This window comes from Bidens hawaiensis, unplaced genomic scaffold (genome assembly GCF_021521415.1).
Source record: "Bidens hawaiensis isolate Kalapana, Puna unplaced genomic scaffold, B.hawaiensis_p1.1 tig00020557_1, whole genome shotgun sequence".
Classification (NCBI taxonomy): domain Eukaryota; kingdom Viridiplantae; phylum Streptophyta; class Magnoliopsida; order Asterales; family Asteraceae; genus Bidens; species Bidens hawaiensis.
In genome coordinates, this window is record NW_027493148.1 from 13215 (window position 1) to 31464 (window position 18250).

Genomic DNA, 18250 nt, shown 5'->3' on the forward strand with positions numbered 1-18250 from the left:
GTTAAGCCAAAGAACTTTTGGTGTGTAATTTTCATTTATTTATTAATTACTGAACAAACCAATTGTTTAGTTTCATCTCATCATGTTTTTTTTCAATTTATTATTACTCATCATGTTGCATTTCATATACCCATAACACACGGCGAAACCAACCCAGCCTAAAATGGGGCTATATTTTACTTTTCTTCATTTCATACTATCACAAATGGATGACATTAATTAAGTTATTGTGGAGTGACACTTGTCCTGAGAATAATATACTTAAAAAAACATACAGTTTCATTCAAATAAGGATGACAATTTCGATACGTTCCAAAACATGATACAAAAATAATTACGTTTTGATTGTAATATGTAACACGTTTGGGTTGGCATCTTTAACTCGTTTTAACACGTTAGAATTTAATTACTAATGGTCAACCCATTTGACAAGTAGTTGAGTAAACATGTCATGTTCAAATTACACGTTTTTTGTTGTATGCAAGTTAAGTTGATTTTTTTTGGCATAAATAAACATATTGGTCGTATTTGGATTTAACAATTCAACACGTCAACCATGACACGTTTTCACGCGTACACGTACAACTACTTACGGTAATTAACGACTCCAACCAGTCACAAATGATTAAAAGAGCTTATCGAAACAAAGTATAATTAATGGCATAATCAAGATACTAGCAGCATCAATGTATGTAAGAAATGCATACTTTACCATATGGTTGAGTGTAGGGGGTGTTTGGTAGAGGGAATTGAGGGGTGAGAAATGGAATTGTAAAGAATTCTCTTGTTTGTTTATGAAAGAAAGAGGTGAGAAATGGAAATAAACCATTTCCATTTCTCTGATTTCGTTTCTCTAAAAAAAGCGGAGAAATGGAAAGAATTCTCCCTGCTGTTCGATCTTTCTATTTGTATTTCTATTTCTATTTGGACTGCATCCCCAATTTTTCGATCACCAAAACCCTAATCGCAATTCAATTTGTCTTCTTCTGGATCCGTTTCGAATCCGTCGGATCCTATCACATACGCATGAGGTAATCTTCAATTTCTTATTATTTTCCAGATCAAATTGCAATTATGTTCACCTGAATCAAGTTAATTCTCGATCGATTATGCTCACCTGAATGAATTGTGAAATAGGATAGAAAATAATGTTCATCTTGTTTGTATCGATCTGTTATAATATTATTGTTATGTGATTTATTATTATTACAGTGACAGCTTCTCGAACTAAAGATGGTGAAGCTGACAATGATTGCACGTGTCACTGATGGCCTTCCGTTAGCCGAAGGACTTGACGACGGTCGCGATTTGCAGGATGCAGAGTTCTACAAACAGCAAGTTAAAGCATTGTTTAAGAATCTTTCGAGGGGACAAAATGATGCATCCAGGATGTCCGTTGAAACCGGCCCTTATGTTTTCCAGTATCCTACATTTGCCCTAACTTGTTTAATATCATGATTGCGTGTTCATATTCGTTCGTTAAGCTATTATAGGATAAGCGAACGGTTCACGAACACCTAACCCGAACGGAATTTTTTGTTCATTAAGAAATTGGATTTGTTTGTGAACGGTTCCCAAACACAAACGAACAAACACAGACTGGCTACTCACGGTCTGGCTTCCAAGTTTGTGCTAGTGTTTTTTTAGCATTCCTTTTCGTACGCTAATTTTCATATAAAATGCTAAATCAAATGCATTAGGTTCCTTAACTTATGTAATCAGTTATATTATTGAAGGGCGTGTTTGTTATTTAACAATGTGTGATCGTGCTTATCCGAAGAAACTTGCTTTCCAATATCTTGAAGATCTTAAGAATGAATTCGAGCGTGGTTATGGAAATCAAATTGAAACTGCTGCAAGACCGTATGCTTTCATAAAATTTGGTAAGATATTACTTGTTTTTTGTTTCATTTTGCTTTTTTTGTTATTATGGTATTGTGCTTAATTGCTTCTTTTTAATTTGTTGAATAGATACATTTATACAGAGGACTAAGAAACTGTACCAGGACACAAGAACTCAGAGGAACATTTCTAAGTTGAATGATGAACTTTATGAGGTTCACCAAATTATGACTCGTAACGTACAAGAAGTTCTTGGCGTTGGTGAAAAATTGGGCCGTAAGTTCGTTTCTTTATTTTAATTAGTAGTAAAATAATCGTTAAACTAATATGTGTATAGTCAGATATTGCATGTTTTTGGGTTTGGAAGTAGTATAGCATAGTGAAATTAAGTGTGATGTTTAGTTTCTGATTATCTTATATGTTATAGTATTTTATCATAAAATGCCATTATAAAATTGGTCAAAATGTTGTGCTTTTATAATGTGATACCTTGTTTATAAAATAATTTTGAGGAAGTGGTTAATTAATTGAGATTGTTGAATTGTTAACTTATGCAGAGGTCAGTCAAATGTCAAGCCGCTTATTTGATTGGTAAAGATGTTGAGATTGTTGAATTGTTAACTTATGTATCACTACGAAAAAACGGTTCAAAGCAGCTCATTTGATTGGTAAAGATGTGGATCTAGGACGTTCTTTTCTTGCGTTGACAATAGAAGAGAAAATTGAGATGGTCGAGTTGTATACCGATGGTTCAATGGGATAGTTGTGTATGGTTGAAGTATGTTTTGTATGTGAATTGGTTTTAACTATGGTTGATGTTTTTTGCTTAAAAACTATGTTTTGTATGTGAATTGGTTTGATCAATGCATATTTTGGTTGGAATTTATGCATCTTTTTATATGTTTTTTATTTTTTTATAAGTATTTGTTATGAAAAAAATACTTGTGCTAATGACAAAGTTGATATAATTCTCTGTTTATTTTCTATGTACCAAACAAGAGAAATGATTCTCAGCTATATTTCTCTACTGAAATCTCTGTACTACCAAACAGAACAGTCAATTCTCATTCTCCAGACCAATTCCCTTTCTCTGCAATTCCATTTCTCTACAATTCTATTCTCTGTACCAAACACCCCCTAAGTCTCATACTGATAAATGTATAGATTTAAGAGAATTATTGGAGAGTGCATAACTACATATGTGTCAATAATCAATAGTTAAAATGAACATACTCAAGATAACAAAAAGGCCATTTAAAAAATTGAACTATAGGATTTTGTTAATTCGAGATGTAATTTTATTTATTAAAATCTAGATTTCATAGAAGCCAAATTTGTTGCCTAACTATTGTCTATAAAAGTATGGTCAAAGTCTTTGGTGGAAAAATGAAGAGTGTCATGTCGTTGTATCGTGTCAAGTAATTCATAAAATACATTACAAATTCCACATATTAAATTCTCAATATTGTTTGACTAGTTGATTTTGTTGAAAAGTCTCACGGCAATCCAAACAATTGTTGTTATTGATGGCATCAACTCGATTATACCCGGTTAAGATTTTGTATTAGATAACTTAGTCATAATGACATTGGGTGATGATGGTTCAGGTTTGAGATTCTTATGGTTTCAGCTCTCACAATGGTGAGTTTAGTGGTGAGTTTCCTCTTTAAAAATGTTTCTTATTTTAGAAGACTCTCTCTTGTATTAGGGATGGTTTCAAACGCTTTATAGAAAAATATCGTTTTTTATTTCCTTATGGTCGACCTTGTATATAAAATTAGCAGCAGATCATGCTTTCACATGCTAAATATTCTAGCAATCAATTTTAGTAATTTTATTTTGTGTATAATATCCATTATTTCCTGAGGCTATCAAGTTCATGTGTTCATGGTGAATTAATTAACATGATATATAAGCTTAATTAATCAATTAGAAAAACGAGTTTACAATTAACAATTAACAATTAACAATTAACAATTAACAATTAACATTTCTAGATCCAATGAAAAGTTGCCACACTTTTAGATGAAAGTATGTTGGAAGACTTTTGACCTTCTCTTTAAGAAATTGAGTACATGAGGTCAATATGGGCTTATACTCATTAGTCATTAGGGTTAGATCCAATCTTTGCTTGTTCTACACTTCTACTTAACCATAAAGAGGTTTGACGAATTAACATGTAGTATCTAAATGAGTCAGCATATTTTTATAACTTACCAATTTTAAGGACGTTTAATTATTCCCTCGGCTGACATTTTGGCCTTTGGATGAAGCAGGGGGAAACATGTGTGTGTATGTAATAGGGGTTTTCCCTTTGGTGGGTTTAGGGAGTAGCAGTTTCACGACTTGGTAGGCTGCTTTAAAAGCTACTTCATGCAATGTGATTAAACATGATAAGGCTTGTCTTGACAACTGTCACACCCCAACCTACGGCGAAAAAGCCGAGGCGTGAGCCGATTGCTCACAGCTCTCAAGGTACTATCATGCAATATTAGGCATTTTAATATCTATTAAGTTTATTCAATTAAAATCAAATATTCAAAATCAAATAATCCACCAAACAAACATATATCAAAATATAAAAGTCTTGTTTATTTCTCTATCTTGAATCCTAAGTTCTCTTCCAAATCTTGACTTAACATCACGTCACACGATTACCTGCACATGCGTTGAAAATACAATAGGTTTGTCAACACAAGGTTAAGTGAGTAGCACACTAGTTTTGGTGTATATATATAATAGATAAATAAATACGCAACAAAGTCAAATGAGCTAAGCAATTCAACCAATGAGTAAATAAATGAGCTGTCGATAAACACGATGTCAGATAAACTGGACGATGGCTATTACAACTGTCTTAAGATCATAATATTATGAGATTATGCTAGACCTCTCCGAATACGGTTTACATAAAGCATGTAGGCACATAACAAATAAGGTACAAATTGTTAAACACAAATGACAATAGTTGCAGTTTGTGTATTAAGTAGTAGAGAAATAATTATAAACGCATACGTCCCCAAAATAGTATAAAATGAGTATAAAAAAGGGGGAATGTGGTACTCACCTTAACAGACGAGCAAAAGTGAATAGACAACAATAAGAATGACGACCGCGGATCATGCATTGACGATATAGCCTAAGAAGGGAAATTGAATGCGGAGATACTAAGTACAAGAATAAATCGAATTTAAGAGTTTGATAGTTAAATATAATTAGATTAAAGTATATTATTAGTTTATAAATCCTTTTTAATCATACTTAATATTATATTTTATTATATAAAAATATTTGTGTAAAAGTAAATACATCTTTTATAATTAATTAATTCATTAAATATATAAAATCTATATTTGTGTATTGAAAGTCACATTTTTAATATATATTAAATCTATAAATCCAAGATATTAATTACGTGGTATTATTTGTACATATCTATACATATATGTATATCTATATATACATATACATATATATGAACGAATTTTTAATGCGGGAAAAACATAAAATCATAGTCGGTTTTATAAGAAGATAATTTATTCAGTTATTATTATAGTTATTATTTAATAAAATGGTTTAAAAAAATAAAGAATACCAAAAATAACATAAATGGGGTGCCATGGACTCAAACCCGCGACCTGCCACTCTGTAACCAACGTAATAACCAGCTAGGCTAACCAACACATGCGTTATAACTTAGAAACAATCAAATATAAACACAGCGGCCTAAACAGAGTCAGGAACAAACCCTAACAACATCAATCGGTTAATCCGATTGATGTTGATATAATAGGTGTTAGGGCTTTCAAAGGGACATCACGACGATCACAAATCACTAATTAATTACCTCAGACGAAGACCGGAGATGGGTGTATTGATTCACACAGTTTCCGGCCAAGAGCGTTAACGAATGAACAAGTAAATGATGAAACTAATATAATTATTTATAGGATTAATGTTGGTTAGGGTTAGGGGATCGAATCTGTATAATTAATTGAATTATATCGTTTGTTTTCGTGTCCAACAAGATTAAGTGGTTGTAAGCTACGTATTTAGGGAAGAACGGATCTTTAACGATTGAATTAACATGATTAGAGTGTCGATTAGGCCGAAAATAACATAAACAATATATTTACATGATCAATTAACAATAATAATGCGAATTTTGTGGTCCAAGTTAATCAATTTGACAACCGGGTGGAAGAAATTGTATGCGGGTCCGGGTTTGGGTTATGGTTATCCATTTGATAATATGGGTTATAACAAAGTTACCATTTCAGTCCCTGAGGTTTTGAGGATGGCACAAAAAAGGATTAAACCTTATATTTTGGGTTAAAAGCGCCAAAACAAGAAAGGTATAATAAATATATTTTATATAAATCATTTAAACAATAATATATTAATAATTAATCTCCGCAATATTTTTATTTAATAAAATAACCCGAAAATCGAACCAAGTCGGGTTTTTAATAAAAAATATAAATTCGAAAATCCGAGTTGTTACAACAACCAACATGTATTTATACCGTTCACATTAACGCTTTTGGTTACCTTGCACCTAAAGTTGTGAGGCTACTAGCAATGCATAGTAATGTTATCACTCAAATATCTATCGATGTAATGTTTAAAAATTGAGTTTTGCTATTCAAAAAGGGCTTGCAGCGCAGCTTGTTGCACATTTGCTCTCTGTTTTGATATAAACATTTCATATTTAGATGATTAAAATTATTTATAAGGCTCCATGAAGCATTAAAAGATGTTTTTTAATTGATTTAAACACATTTTATCTCGAACAAATACATACATCTTTTTAATGAAATCATAAAAATAAAAGCCGCTTAGTCTGTATCGTGAAGTGGATCGAAAGAGATAAATAAGAGAATACCTATAACTCACCATCTTTCATATACGTCATTACTTAAGAAATTTTAGTAATGATTTACTATTTAAATAATAATATACTTAAAAAGAAAAAAAAATAAAAAAGAATCACTTTTAGAGATTGGCATCCAACAAGACATGTGTTTAACGTGGATTGTTTACCCGTGGTCACATACCCTCTAAATTTACCTTTAATTCTACATATTTGTTCACGAAAGGACTACCCTCACCACTCGAGACGGACACCTTGATACAGTAAAACCATCAGCAATTTAGTCATAGTTAGTAGTTAAGTATATGTGATTTACATAGTTCACACATTTTGCTAGACCATAAATACTTATAATAATATACAGTATTATTGTACCCTGACAGTTTATAAGTTGTATGTTACTAAAAAGTATACCGAAAATTGATGAATGAAAAGTGGGAAACTATATAAGATGAAGAACTCAGTACGTTCCATGCAAGGTCGACCCAAACATGATACAAAATACTAAAGCCCATTGAAGAGGATTATATGATATAACTTTAAAGGCTCAAAGGAGTGAAAGGCAGCCGAACGGTATTTCTATTTTTCTTTTGAAAGATGACTTTAATCACTGATAGGTCACTAACTTATCTGATCATCCTCATTTTATTTTTAAAAGAAAATTCATTATAGATAAGAAAACTTCATGTCCCAACTTATAAACCCCTACTTTTTTTTTGTCACATATGAACTTTGGGTCATTCACCCCAACCACTTGGACCCGTATAATTGGCCCAGAAGTATTTCTTAAACTGGGCTTAAATATATTCACTACTTTTAAAATTATAAGCATTTGTTAGAATAAATAGATTACAACGAATATATTTATAAAACAATTTATATCAAATAAATCTATATAATAAACTTAGCCTACACAAATAAGTTAAAATAACACATTTAAGTGTGTCAACTGTCAAGTTGTCAACTATAGAAGTTTTCGTTTATTTTTGTTAGTCTAAGCCTAAATAAAGAAAGAGATTTAATAAACTATATGCCAATTTCTATCTTTGCAACACACTAACGCCCACTTTTAGAAAGCTTTTTTATTTGTATCTTATGATGAATTCATAGAACATGTGACACACATGGGTTGATTGTTAGGCTTCTTTTGTTATAAAGTAATGTATGTAATTATATTTTGTAAATATATGATCCCAATTCTATGCAAATATTTGACACCAATTTTCACCATCATAAAACACATTATAATCTCCAACAAAACATGATTTAACATTCTTACAAACCCTAATCAAATCCGCCCTTATAAAAATAAGTTATGATCATATCCTTACAAAGAAAATGCTCAATTCCGGACCATTGTTCCCATCAGGGCTCAACATGTAAAGCGTCTCCGAATCCTTTGACCCCACAACACGGTCAAAGTGGGCCCGCATGTATGCCAACTCACCATCCGTGCCTTCCGCCTCAAATTTTTCAGGCAGCACTCCGGCCCCCATCAGTATGGGTCGAAGTAACTCTATAACATGCAAATCCTCCTCGGTTGCCTCACCCGTTTCACCCCTAGCCCGCCCTTTTTACCATTAAAAAACATTGTCCATGACGGTTCTTCCAAAAGTTTAACCTTGTCTTTATCTAAATGTTTTTCGCACTCTAACGCGATCCTAACCATCCCTAAACTCATTTCATATTGTAAAACATCGGTCGTGAGTTCCAACTCGAGAATCACGATTGGCAACGTTTTCGGGTTTTCTTGTATCGCGAGGGTTACACGACCTTCGCTATATCCATATAATGTCCCCGTGACACAATTTCGGTTTCCGTCTAGGATCTTGTTTGACGCGTGTTTAACGACGGGGAACGACCTGAATACGGACCGAACAACTCGAAAGACTTTAGTTTGCTTGCCTCTCTTGTAGGAGGATCGTAGGAGGCTATTGGTTGGCGGCCGACGTAGTGGCGGTGGTGGCGGCGGCGGTGGATGACGTGGCTTGGATGGTGATGACGCCGGTGGCATGGTGGTGACGCTAGGAATCTTTTTTTATGGACTCTTCTAAGATTTAACTCCTCATTACCGGAATCTTTGTTGGATTCAACAATGGGAGATAAATTAGGTGTTTGTTTTTGTTTTGGAGTATGGTGCTAAAATCATGGTTAAATTATTAAACTTTTAAGGTTTGTTTGTGGTTTGTTTTTATATCTTGGGATGGGAGGTTAAAATTGTTGCTACCTTTTTTTTTTGGTAGTTTTTATTCCCACATGTTCTATTGGTGTCAAAATTAGCATAAAAAATTTTTGATTGTTGTGAATTATTTTATGACTGCTGTAAATCATTGATGAATGACATATTTCTCAAACATTTGGTCACAATGAACACTTTAAATTAAATTCAATAGTTAAGTTTGTCCCATGTAGATTTACTTTTTGTGTAGTATAAATACTACTACGATGAAAATGAAATATCAATATCCCTTCAACAACAGAACTTGAATAAGTTTCTATCTTTATCCTTCTTAAAATCTCTGTAAAATTCTAGTTTATAGATATTGTGGTAATAATAGTTAAATTATAACAATGGCATCGTTTGATTTATGGTTACTACATTTCAATCATAATCTAAATAATTTGTTCAAATTTTAATTCGATCAGTTCCTATAACATGGTGTTTAAAACTAATTGCTTAGAATGTATATTCTTACATGAGTAAATGCATAAATTACTCAATTCAAAGATTTGTGCGTTGCTACAATGAAAAAGAAACAATTTAGCATTGCTAAAAACCGGGAATATGTAACTTCAAAATCAAGCCTTCGGATAATGAAAATATGAAATTCAGGTAAAAAAAAGTTACACCGTATCATAGACCGGTTTAATTTTTAAGTTGAGCTCATTTCTATTTCATGTCTAATTTAGCGGGTTTAATTTTATATTAATATTAAAGAAGTGGTGGTATTGGATGGAATCAAATTTAAAGGCCAAGAAATGATATACCTTATAATAGCACTTTGTAGAGTGTTATATCTTAATAACATATATATCAATTCCAATAACTATCATAATACTCACTTTCCACCGTATCATAGACCGGCATCCCTAGCCGATCGAGTCGACCCGACCCCGGATAAGCCTTCATAGCAAAACTCTCTCGCATCGTTGGACCCTGTTGCATACACGACCCATATTTGTAACCCGAATCCTTCTTTGTTACACTAGAAGCCTCGAGTTGAGTCCTTAGTCTTGGAGCACTTAGAGACCTAGCCTTAGCCCGTGACGACTCGGTGTTAGCCATGTAGTTTGGGTGGTCCGAGTAGCTAAAGCAGCTTCTCGAACCTTCGCTTTTCATAGGAGTAGAAACTCCTTTCACCGAGTCATCAAAAGAAGTGACTTCACAAGATGCACATGGGCTTGAGGTTGTTGGATGAAACGTTGACCCTCTTGAAGTGGTCAAACTTTGACTATACCCGAAACTTATTTGGTCCGGTTGAAAGAACCTTCGCCTGTTAAACATTATATGCGGTTCCACAGTATCGACTTCGACAAATTTGTCATGTTCGTGGTCGGTTGAGATGTCATGTAACGTTCGTTCTTGACCACGAACATAAGATTTTGAGTTGTTCCTCTACATTTGATTAAAAATCGTTGTTACATTTATAATATTGGGTGTAACATATAACATATTACATATTAACACTCTCAAATAAGACAGAACGCTTATAATGTACCTTTGATATCGAACGTTGATCGTGTTTAGCATGTGGAAAATGTTCTAACTTTTCAGGAGTTGGAGGCCCCTACAAGCCAAAGATACGTTAAAGAGTAAGACTTATGGTGTAATTATATTACTTACTAGTTACCACATTATTTAATTAGTCGGTCTCAAGCGAGCTTATTTGTTTACATGTAAAGGAGATGAGTATTTGACTGTCTTTTATACGAATTCGAATTAGAATTTAAAAATTATGGAGGGAAATAAAGGTAAAGAAAAGGCATACATGATGGTGTAAATGACATTGAGAGGTGGCCGACTTGGTGGTTGAATCAGTGATTTGGGACCTAAGTGCACGTGCACGAGCCTGTGCTCGTATCAAGGCCTGCAACCGCCTCATCATATCCGCGGTTTGTTTCCTTAGAATGTGACCTCTCACCACTGCCTGCAGCCTCACCAATGCTTTCAAAGCCCTCCGTGCTCTCCGTGCCTACAAAATCAACCGATTACCGTCATTTACAATTTCAAGTTATATGTACTAATTTCACACTGCATAATTGAGCTCGAGCCATGCTTTGGCTCGTTTAACTCACTACACGAGCTCGAGCCGCTAAGGCTCGTTTAAGGCTTTTCTCAAAATAATTATGACCATATATAAATTAATTAGTATAATAAACGAGCAAAGCTTTAAAAAACAATTCACAAGCCGAGACTTAAAAGCAATTCACAAGCCGAGGTCAAGCTGTAGAAAAAAAAGGCTCAAAACGGGTTGAACTTGAACTCTTGTAAGTCTAAAAGAGCTGACCTCATGCCTAGAACTCAACTCAATTCGGCTCGTTTACACCTCTAGTGGAAAACGCTATAATAATCAAAGGTATGTGCAAACTTTGTGATCGAATAATAACCTTTATAACCTAATCATCAGTCTCGGTCATTTTTAGACTTAAAAATATTTTTTCTCGTGTCACTATTTGAAAATACACGGTTATTGATCTGTATGTATGTATGTATTATGTATATTACACACGAGTAACGGATACTATATAACATACCATGTACCGAGTCTTTGTACGAACAATTTAGTCCATCAATGCATGGGTGTTACCTTTAACTAATAATTATTGTAATTTTCGTTTCTATAACAAATATAGTGTTACAAGTAACATTTTTTTCAAAGTTACTTAAAAAAAATTAAAAAAATAATAATAATAACTTGACTGTTGCACAAGGCTTATGTATGAATGTCGCACATGGCTTACAAACATCATGTTAAACTATTAACGTGTTTACTACGTTTTTAACGGCTATCATATTAAGCTTAAAGGTTGCTATCAAGCTGTTAAAATAGTTACAGTAACGTCACATCATTGATATAACTATAGGTGTATTCAATTGCGGTATGAGGTTTTAAACCAGATAATGAAAATGACCATACAAAGATAAGGTAATTAAGAGGGCACCCATTTTAGTATCAAGACTATGACAACTTACCTGCCACCTTAATAAAACAATAAGCATTAAACTTGCTCATGTGACATGTTATTATGTCTCAATAATTTGATGCATCATATGTCTATGTTCATTTAACTTTTAATAATTAGATTTTTTTAGGTAAATGGTCATGTTTGATGACAAATTATAGCATGATAATTTATTAAAAATTATTTGTTTATACTTCAAAGGGAAACATGTGAATAAATTATAAGTATCATATGTTCTAGCTATTGCTTCATGCTTTGTATCTGTTTAAAAAGAGCAGACACATATGCACGAAAATTAGCTAAATATGCAAATGAATTCAAATATTTCGTTATTCTTATTAAGATAAGTTTTGTTTTACTAAAAGTGTATTTTACTTTGAATCTATAATAATCTATCTATCTATAATATATATAAACGAAGATCCAAAAATCATAGGTGTCGCGATGTCGCTCTCTTTTTTTTTGGAGTCACCAGATTTGCTTGATTTTTAAATTAAGGTTTCTTATGCATTTGACCCAAATTCATGAATATAAATTCAAAAAATAAATAAATATTTAAACAAACAATATAAAACAACCCCCATAATACGTGGAATAAAAACTAGTATAATATATATTAAGAGAGAACAAGATATATCAAAGCAGAACATATACAACACGAAAATATGCAAAACAGAATAATTTTTTTGTAGTTGAAAAAAAAATGAAAGTTAAAAGAGAGAGTCAAATTTATTATGGATTTATTTCTTCCTTTTTTTTCTGAAATTCAAAAGGATAACAAACCAGTTAGTTGACATTTTTTATTTTCCTGAAATCTACACTATATGTCATGTGTAAGATAGGATCCGGCAAACAACATAAAACTATAAAAAACATATGAAAACAATTATTTTTTATATTATATATAATAACTATTAAATTTAAATGTCATAAATAACTTAAAATTTTCTTCTCACATTTTATTACTTAGTATTCTCTTCTTCCTTATAATTTTTAAACAATTTAGTTTTATATTCAAAAATAATTAGCGGCGTAATTTATTCAACGTTTGTCTTGTATTTTAATGTAAACAGTCAAACTTATAACTCATATAATATTGATTAAAACACTTCTGTAACATCCTCAAAATTTTGATCCAAATTTGACAACTTAGAAAAGTTGAGGGATCAAAAATAATCTCAAGACAAGTTATGGAAAAATATTAAATAAGGAAATATAAGAAAAATAAGGAAATAAAAATGTTTCCTAAAAATAAGTTTACTTACATGAAAGGGAAACTCCATCCCACATGGAAGGATGCAAGAAAGTGGAAGCATTCCACTTGAGTATAAATAAGGGAAATGGAATCCATCCCACATGGAAAGTGGTAAAGAAATTGAAGCTCTTTATAAGAGATAGAATTTCCATACTTATATTCTTTTATGAATATCATGCACCAAGTGGTCCTAGCGGAGGGTGCGTAGCACCCGACGCGCATGCGCTCGGGCGAGGACGAAGGGCGTTGGGCGCAATGTGGCGCACTTCGCACGCTCGCATCGCCGCTTTAAGAGCTGCCTTAGTATTTTTGGACAACGAGAATTAGACCAGAAGTGACAAGCTACAAAAGATAAAGGACCAAAAGTGAAAAATAATATTAAGGGACCCATCGCGGTACGCGATGAGTCCAAGAGGACGGCCATCGTGGTACGCGATGGGCCGTGATGAGTCACCAACACGTGTCGCACTCCGGCGACACATGGCAACACACCAGGACACGTGGCAGAATGTGTCATGCCACGTGGCGACACGCGTCAGATTGGTACCCGTCGCGGTACGCGACGGAGTTGAAAAAACAAAAATGGCTATAAATAGAGGGGGTCGGCTCATTTGCATGCACACCTCCCATACTCTTTCTCTAAGTTACTTTCTCTCTCTACCTCGGTTTGCGTGCTGAACACCGTTTTGCGTACCACCAACCCGACAATCATAACCTCGTAATCCGTACCAAATACTCGGTGTTTCCTCGATGTGCGTGCCACTCAAGAAACCCGACATTTTGTCTCGAAGTACGTGCACGACCCGGCGACCGAACATTGCCTCGATTTGCGTTCCAAGAAGGGTTGATCAAGAAACGCCTCGATAAACGTGCATAGAGTAGAAGTGCTGCTCGTATAAACTTAGGATATCTAACTCTGAATACCCGTGCGAGGTAAGGGGTTCTGCCTAAGTTATTATATTATTATTATGGCTTAGACCATAGTCAGAGTTATAGCCGAACCTTGATTACGATTAAAGAATAAAATAACTTTTCTTAAGCAAAGGTTATAGTTAATATATATAGTTTCTTCTTGATTAAGAAACGTAAGCAAGTTTATTCAAAGGTATAATTAAATAGTATTTCTTTATTGTTAAGAAATATAAAGTAATGTTTCTTCTTGAAGAAGAAACATCGTGTGTAAATGATAAACAAACGAATGGACTAAAGGTCCAAATGTTTTGAATAAACAAATGCTTTTATCAAGGTTAAAAGCTATACGGAATAGACTAAAGGTCTAAAGCTAGATCGTTGATCTAGTTATTTATACAAAGGTTATTCTCGTACTATAGGTCCGAGGTAACAAAATAAGAAGAAGGAATCAGAAAACAGGAATCAATAAAAGAAACTGATTATAAACAGAACAGGTGAATACGCCCCAAACCTTTTATAATGAGTCTGAATGTTTAAACTTTGTGTACAATAATAAGAAACGGACACTCTGATTAAGAGTATACATGTGTCTGGATCCAAACCTACATGGTGACTCGGCATTTCCCCGAGGCCATGCATATCATCTAACATGCTTCTGAAGGTCTACAGGATTGTTCAGAGAAATGATATTGTGTATATAATTAATTGTACATGGTACTTAGGGTAATTTTATCCCAATTGAGTTGGGTGCCTAATGAGTTGTCACAAAGGTATTATTGTTGGTTTCACAAAGGTATTGAAAAAGAGATTTTAGAGTCAGCGTTATTCACCAGCTTCGTGCTGACGTATTTTTCCCCCATGTTACAGGATAACAAAGAAGGGGTTAGAAAATACAAGCAAAGAGAAATAGAAGATTGGAGTTATAGTCATTAGATGCTATCTGATGGCTCAGATATTTTATTTGAAAATATTATAAAAGAGTTATGTTTTATAAAGAAATGTATTTGAATTATCAAAACGGGTATTTAAACCCGAAAGTTTAATAAGTTTTCAAAGTAATAATATTTTATTAAAAACTTCCGCTGAAATTAAAACCCGCAACTCTGATGTTTTTACAAAAGAGGTACCAACTTGTGGTCACACTCTTAGGCACTAAAAGTGGGGTGTGACAACTTCGAGTAAAGTGCAATAATGCGAATTTAGTCCAAAAAATTTATTTTTTGCATATGTACCCTCCACGTTTCCCAGTTCTTGCCAATTACATCCAAATCACTAACCCCGTTAAATTTTATCGTTAATTCAGGGGTAGACATGTCTTTTCACTATTTCTATACTATAATACTTATCTGGTGAACTACGGTTTTCGTCCCTAAGGTTTGTCCAAATCTGCAGTTTTAGTTCAGTAATTTCAAAAAAAAATTTTATTCCCTATGATTTCATTTCACTTGCAATTAAACATTAATTCCCTAATCTCGTTAAGTCTGGTCGTTAAACTTATCAGTGTGCCCTTCACGTGAAGGGCAGTTTTGTTCCTTATTTTTTTTTCCTTTTTCCCCAAACACACCCCAGCCCCTCACGTGAGGGGGGGGGGGGGGTTGCGAATTAAGACTAAGGTTTATTTGGGGAGAAAAACAACAAAACTGATCGTCGCATGAGGGGCACGCAAATTGGTTAACGACCAGACTTAACGAGGCTAATAAATTCGGGTTTAATTGCAAGTGAAATAAAACCGTAGGGAAGAAAATTTCAAATTTGAAACTATTGGACTAAAACTGCAGATTTGGACAAACTAGAAGGACGAAAACCGCAGTTCACTTAGATAAGTATTGTAATAAAGAAAGAGTGAAAATACATGTCTACCCCTGACTTAACGATAAAATTTAACATGGTTAGCGATTTGGATGTAATTGGCAAGAACTGGGAAACGTGGAGGGTCCATATGCAAAAAATAAACTTTTTGGACTAAATTCGCATTACTGGCCAAACCACAAGAACGAAAATGGCACTTTACTCAAAAACTTCAATACTTATTATGGAAACCAAAAAAATAAAATAATGATAAATAACAAATAAGAATAAAGCTTGTAAATATATAGAACTTAATGTCTAGTTTCATAACACAAAAAATGTCATGAAGTAACTTACACACGTACCAGATAAGCTCTAAAACACGACTGAATCTTGATCGCAACCACTTGTTCCTTAACACCATAATTAACCATACTTGTCATCCGAACAACCTCTGCGGCCGCCTGAGCCGTTGCCACTGCTGCATCAACCACTGCAGCATGGGCAGCAGCAAGCGCAATTGCGCGCTTGTTCGACTCTTCATCCTCGTTGGAATTATAAAGATGGTGTAATGAACTTATGTCCGTTGATCTTGACGCGTTACGATGTCGTGGTGGCCGTGATTTTATAAAGCTCCACCGTCGTTTTAGTTTCTTGGTAGGTTGTGGACGAGATGGTGGTGGGTTTGACTCGGTGGTTTTGAAGCCTAGTAGTGATTTGAAGAATTTGGAAGCTTTGTACATTTTGTTAGAAAAGAAGTGTGAAGAGAAGAAAGTTGGAAGTGTGGGTAGAGGTTTTTGTGTGTTTTGTAAATGAATGAATAGAATTTGTGAGGGACTAAATATCATTTTATTTTGAGATAATTCTTAAAATAGTCAGACTTTTCCCGATTTTAGCCATAGTTTTAAAAAAATACCTAGAATATTCATTTTTTTCCATAGAGTCTAAGTGAATTTTTAATGGATTCGACGAAATTTGTTAAAGAACTCGTTGACCTATAAAATCTCGCTATGTGTTAACGCATTAACGGATACGACGGATTTGTTAAAGATCCGACATAATTTGAGAGGTAGGGGATGATAATTTTCGTTGGATCCGCTAAATATTTCGTCGGATCTATTAAATATTCCATGGACGATGGTTTTAGAGTGGTTATTTTGGGTATATGTGTTTTTTTAAACCATAGCTAAAGTTGAAAAATGTTGGGTAAAGATGGCTATTTTATTTAAGCATAAGTTATTCTCACACCACATATGTTAGTTGGACACCATGCGCGCCTATACGGCTCGTATAGAGGCTATACGAGCCTTATAGGTGCAAAATTTTGTTATTTCGTGTTGGAAAGTGTCAGGTGTTTTATGCATATACAGACCGTTTAGACTGAAAAAGTTGCCATCATATCTCCTCTGTATATTAGTTAGTCATGTGAGGGCTATACGATTCATATAGTCCTTATATGAGCCGTATAAAATTATTAACATACCAAATGGTGGTGTTTAAATATAACTGCCCTTTATTTATTAGTGTTTTTAATTAGTTGTAAGGTAAAATATTACTATAGTGTTTTATTTAATAATGAAGTTAGAATTAGACTTCGTGAAGAATAGCCCATTTTTGCGGGTGCTCGTCTATGTATTAAAAAATTAAAATAGATTAAAATTGCATTTAGCTCCTTATTATTTTCATTGGCAAAAGTTTATGTCCACCACCAACATTGTTTAGGAATGAGATGACTTTCTCAAAGAACTTGTGTTTCATATCGGATTTTATATAATTGTTTGGTAGTCTCTTCTTAATGATATATTAATGGTCAGAGGTAGAGTATTTGATTCACTTAAAAAGCAATTCTTATAAAGCCTCTTAATCATTAAGTCTTATAAGCATGTTGATTGATTCATATGTTACCTCTAAATCGGTCAGACTTTATAATGGCTCAACGCAAGGTTGTCAAACAGCCCATGACATTCCTCTAAATGTGGTTACACTGGTGTTAGGTTGGAAGGGGCGCACTTCGGGGTCACATTCAGAAGTATCGGGTTGAGGAAATGTTTTTGGCTCCTGTTCTCGATTTCCGCCTACACCTAATTGACCAGATACATAACATAATCAAATATTGAACTGAATTACCATTTACATATTTCACCATTTCACATTTTCATTTATAGGTGTGAACATGTAAAGAAAGTGTATACGAAGGGGGTGTAATTGGTACAATACAAACGCGACAGCCTACAAATCTGTTGCTACGGTGGGGCCCATGATCACAACACCGATATTTGGTCTGATTCAACGTACGTATTTTTTTTTAAGTACTTCCAAATCAACCCATCAAAGAATCTAACCCCACACACATTGGCCCATCACATGCACCACCCTATAACTTCACCATGTTCTCA

General features: G+C 33.8%; 2 protein-coding genes and 1 pseudogene across 2 annotated transcripts; 1 reads left to right on the top strand and 2 right to left on the bottom strand.

The window, feature by feature from the left end:
• The first annotated feature begins 908 nt into the window (after positions 1-908).
• Positions 909-3487, top strand: LOC143561138 (25.3 kDa vesicle transport protein SEC22-1-like). Its single transcript, XM_077049269.1, has 5 exons — positions 909-1031; positions 1213-1421; positions 1723-1883; positions 1972-2118; positions 3450-3487. The coding sequence occupies exons 2-5, from the start codon at positions 1234-1236 to the stop codon at positions 3485-3487; spliced, it is 534 nt and encodes a 177-aa protein (XP_076905384.1). The 5' UTR covers positions 909-1031; positions 1213-1233.
• A 4439-nt stretch (positions 3488-7926) lies between these two features.
• Positions 7927-9744, bottom strand: LOC143561139 (protein MIZU-KUSSEI 1-like; annotated as a pseudogene).
• Positions 9745-9749: 5 nt separating this feature from the next.
• LOC143561127 (protein IQ-DOMAIN 22-like) lies at positions 9750-16680 on the bottom strand. Its single transcript, XM_077049262.1, has 4 exons — positions 16220-16680; positions 10705-10908; positions 10435-10503; positions 9750-10331 (listed from the first exon to the last, which is right to left on the bottom strand). Exons 1-4 carry the CDS (start codon positions 16595-16597, stop codon positions 9750-9752), a joined length of 1233 nt encoding a protein of 410 aa, XP_076905377.1. The 5' UTR covers positions 16598-16680.
• Positions 16681-18250: the final 1570 nt, after the last annotated feature.

Coding starts and splice junctions, on each gene's coding strand:
- LOC143561138 (XM_077049269.1), top strand. CDS start 1,234: ATGGTGAAGCTGACAATGATTGCACGTGTCACTGATGGCCTTCCGTTA. Junction 1,422..1,722: donor ACCGGCCCTTATGTTTTCCA/GTATCCTACATT, acceptor TTATGTAATCAG/TTATATTATTGAAGGGCGTG. Junction 1,884..1,971: donor GTATGCTTTCATAAAATTTG/GTAAGATATTAC, acceptor TTTGTTGAATAG/ATACATTTATACAGAGGACT.
- LOC143561127 (XM_077049262.1), bottom strand. CDS start 16,597: ATGTACAAAGCTTCCAAATTCTTCAAATCACTACTAGGCTTCAAAACC. Junction 10,504..10,704: donor AATGTCATTTACACCATCAT/GTATGCCTTTTC, acceptor TTTGGCTTGTAG/GGGCCTCCAACTCCTGAAAA. Junction 10,332..10,434: donor ATCAACGTTCGATATCAAAG/GTACATTATAAG, acceptor AATCAAATGTAG/AGGAACAACTCAAAATCTTA.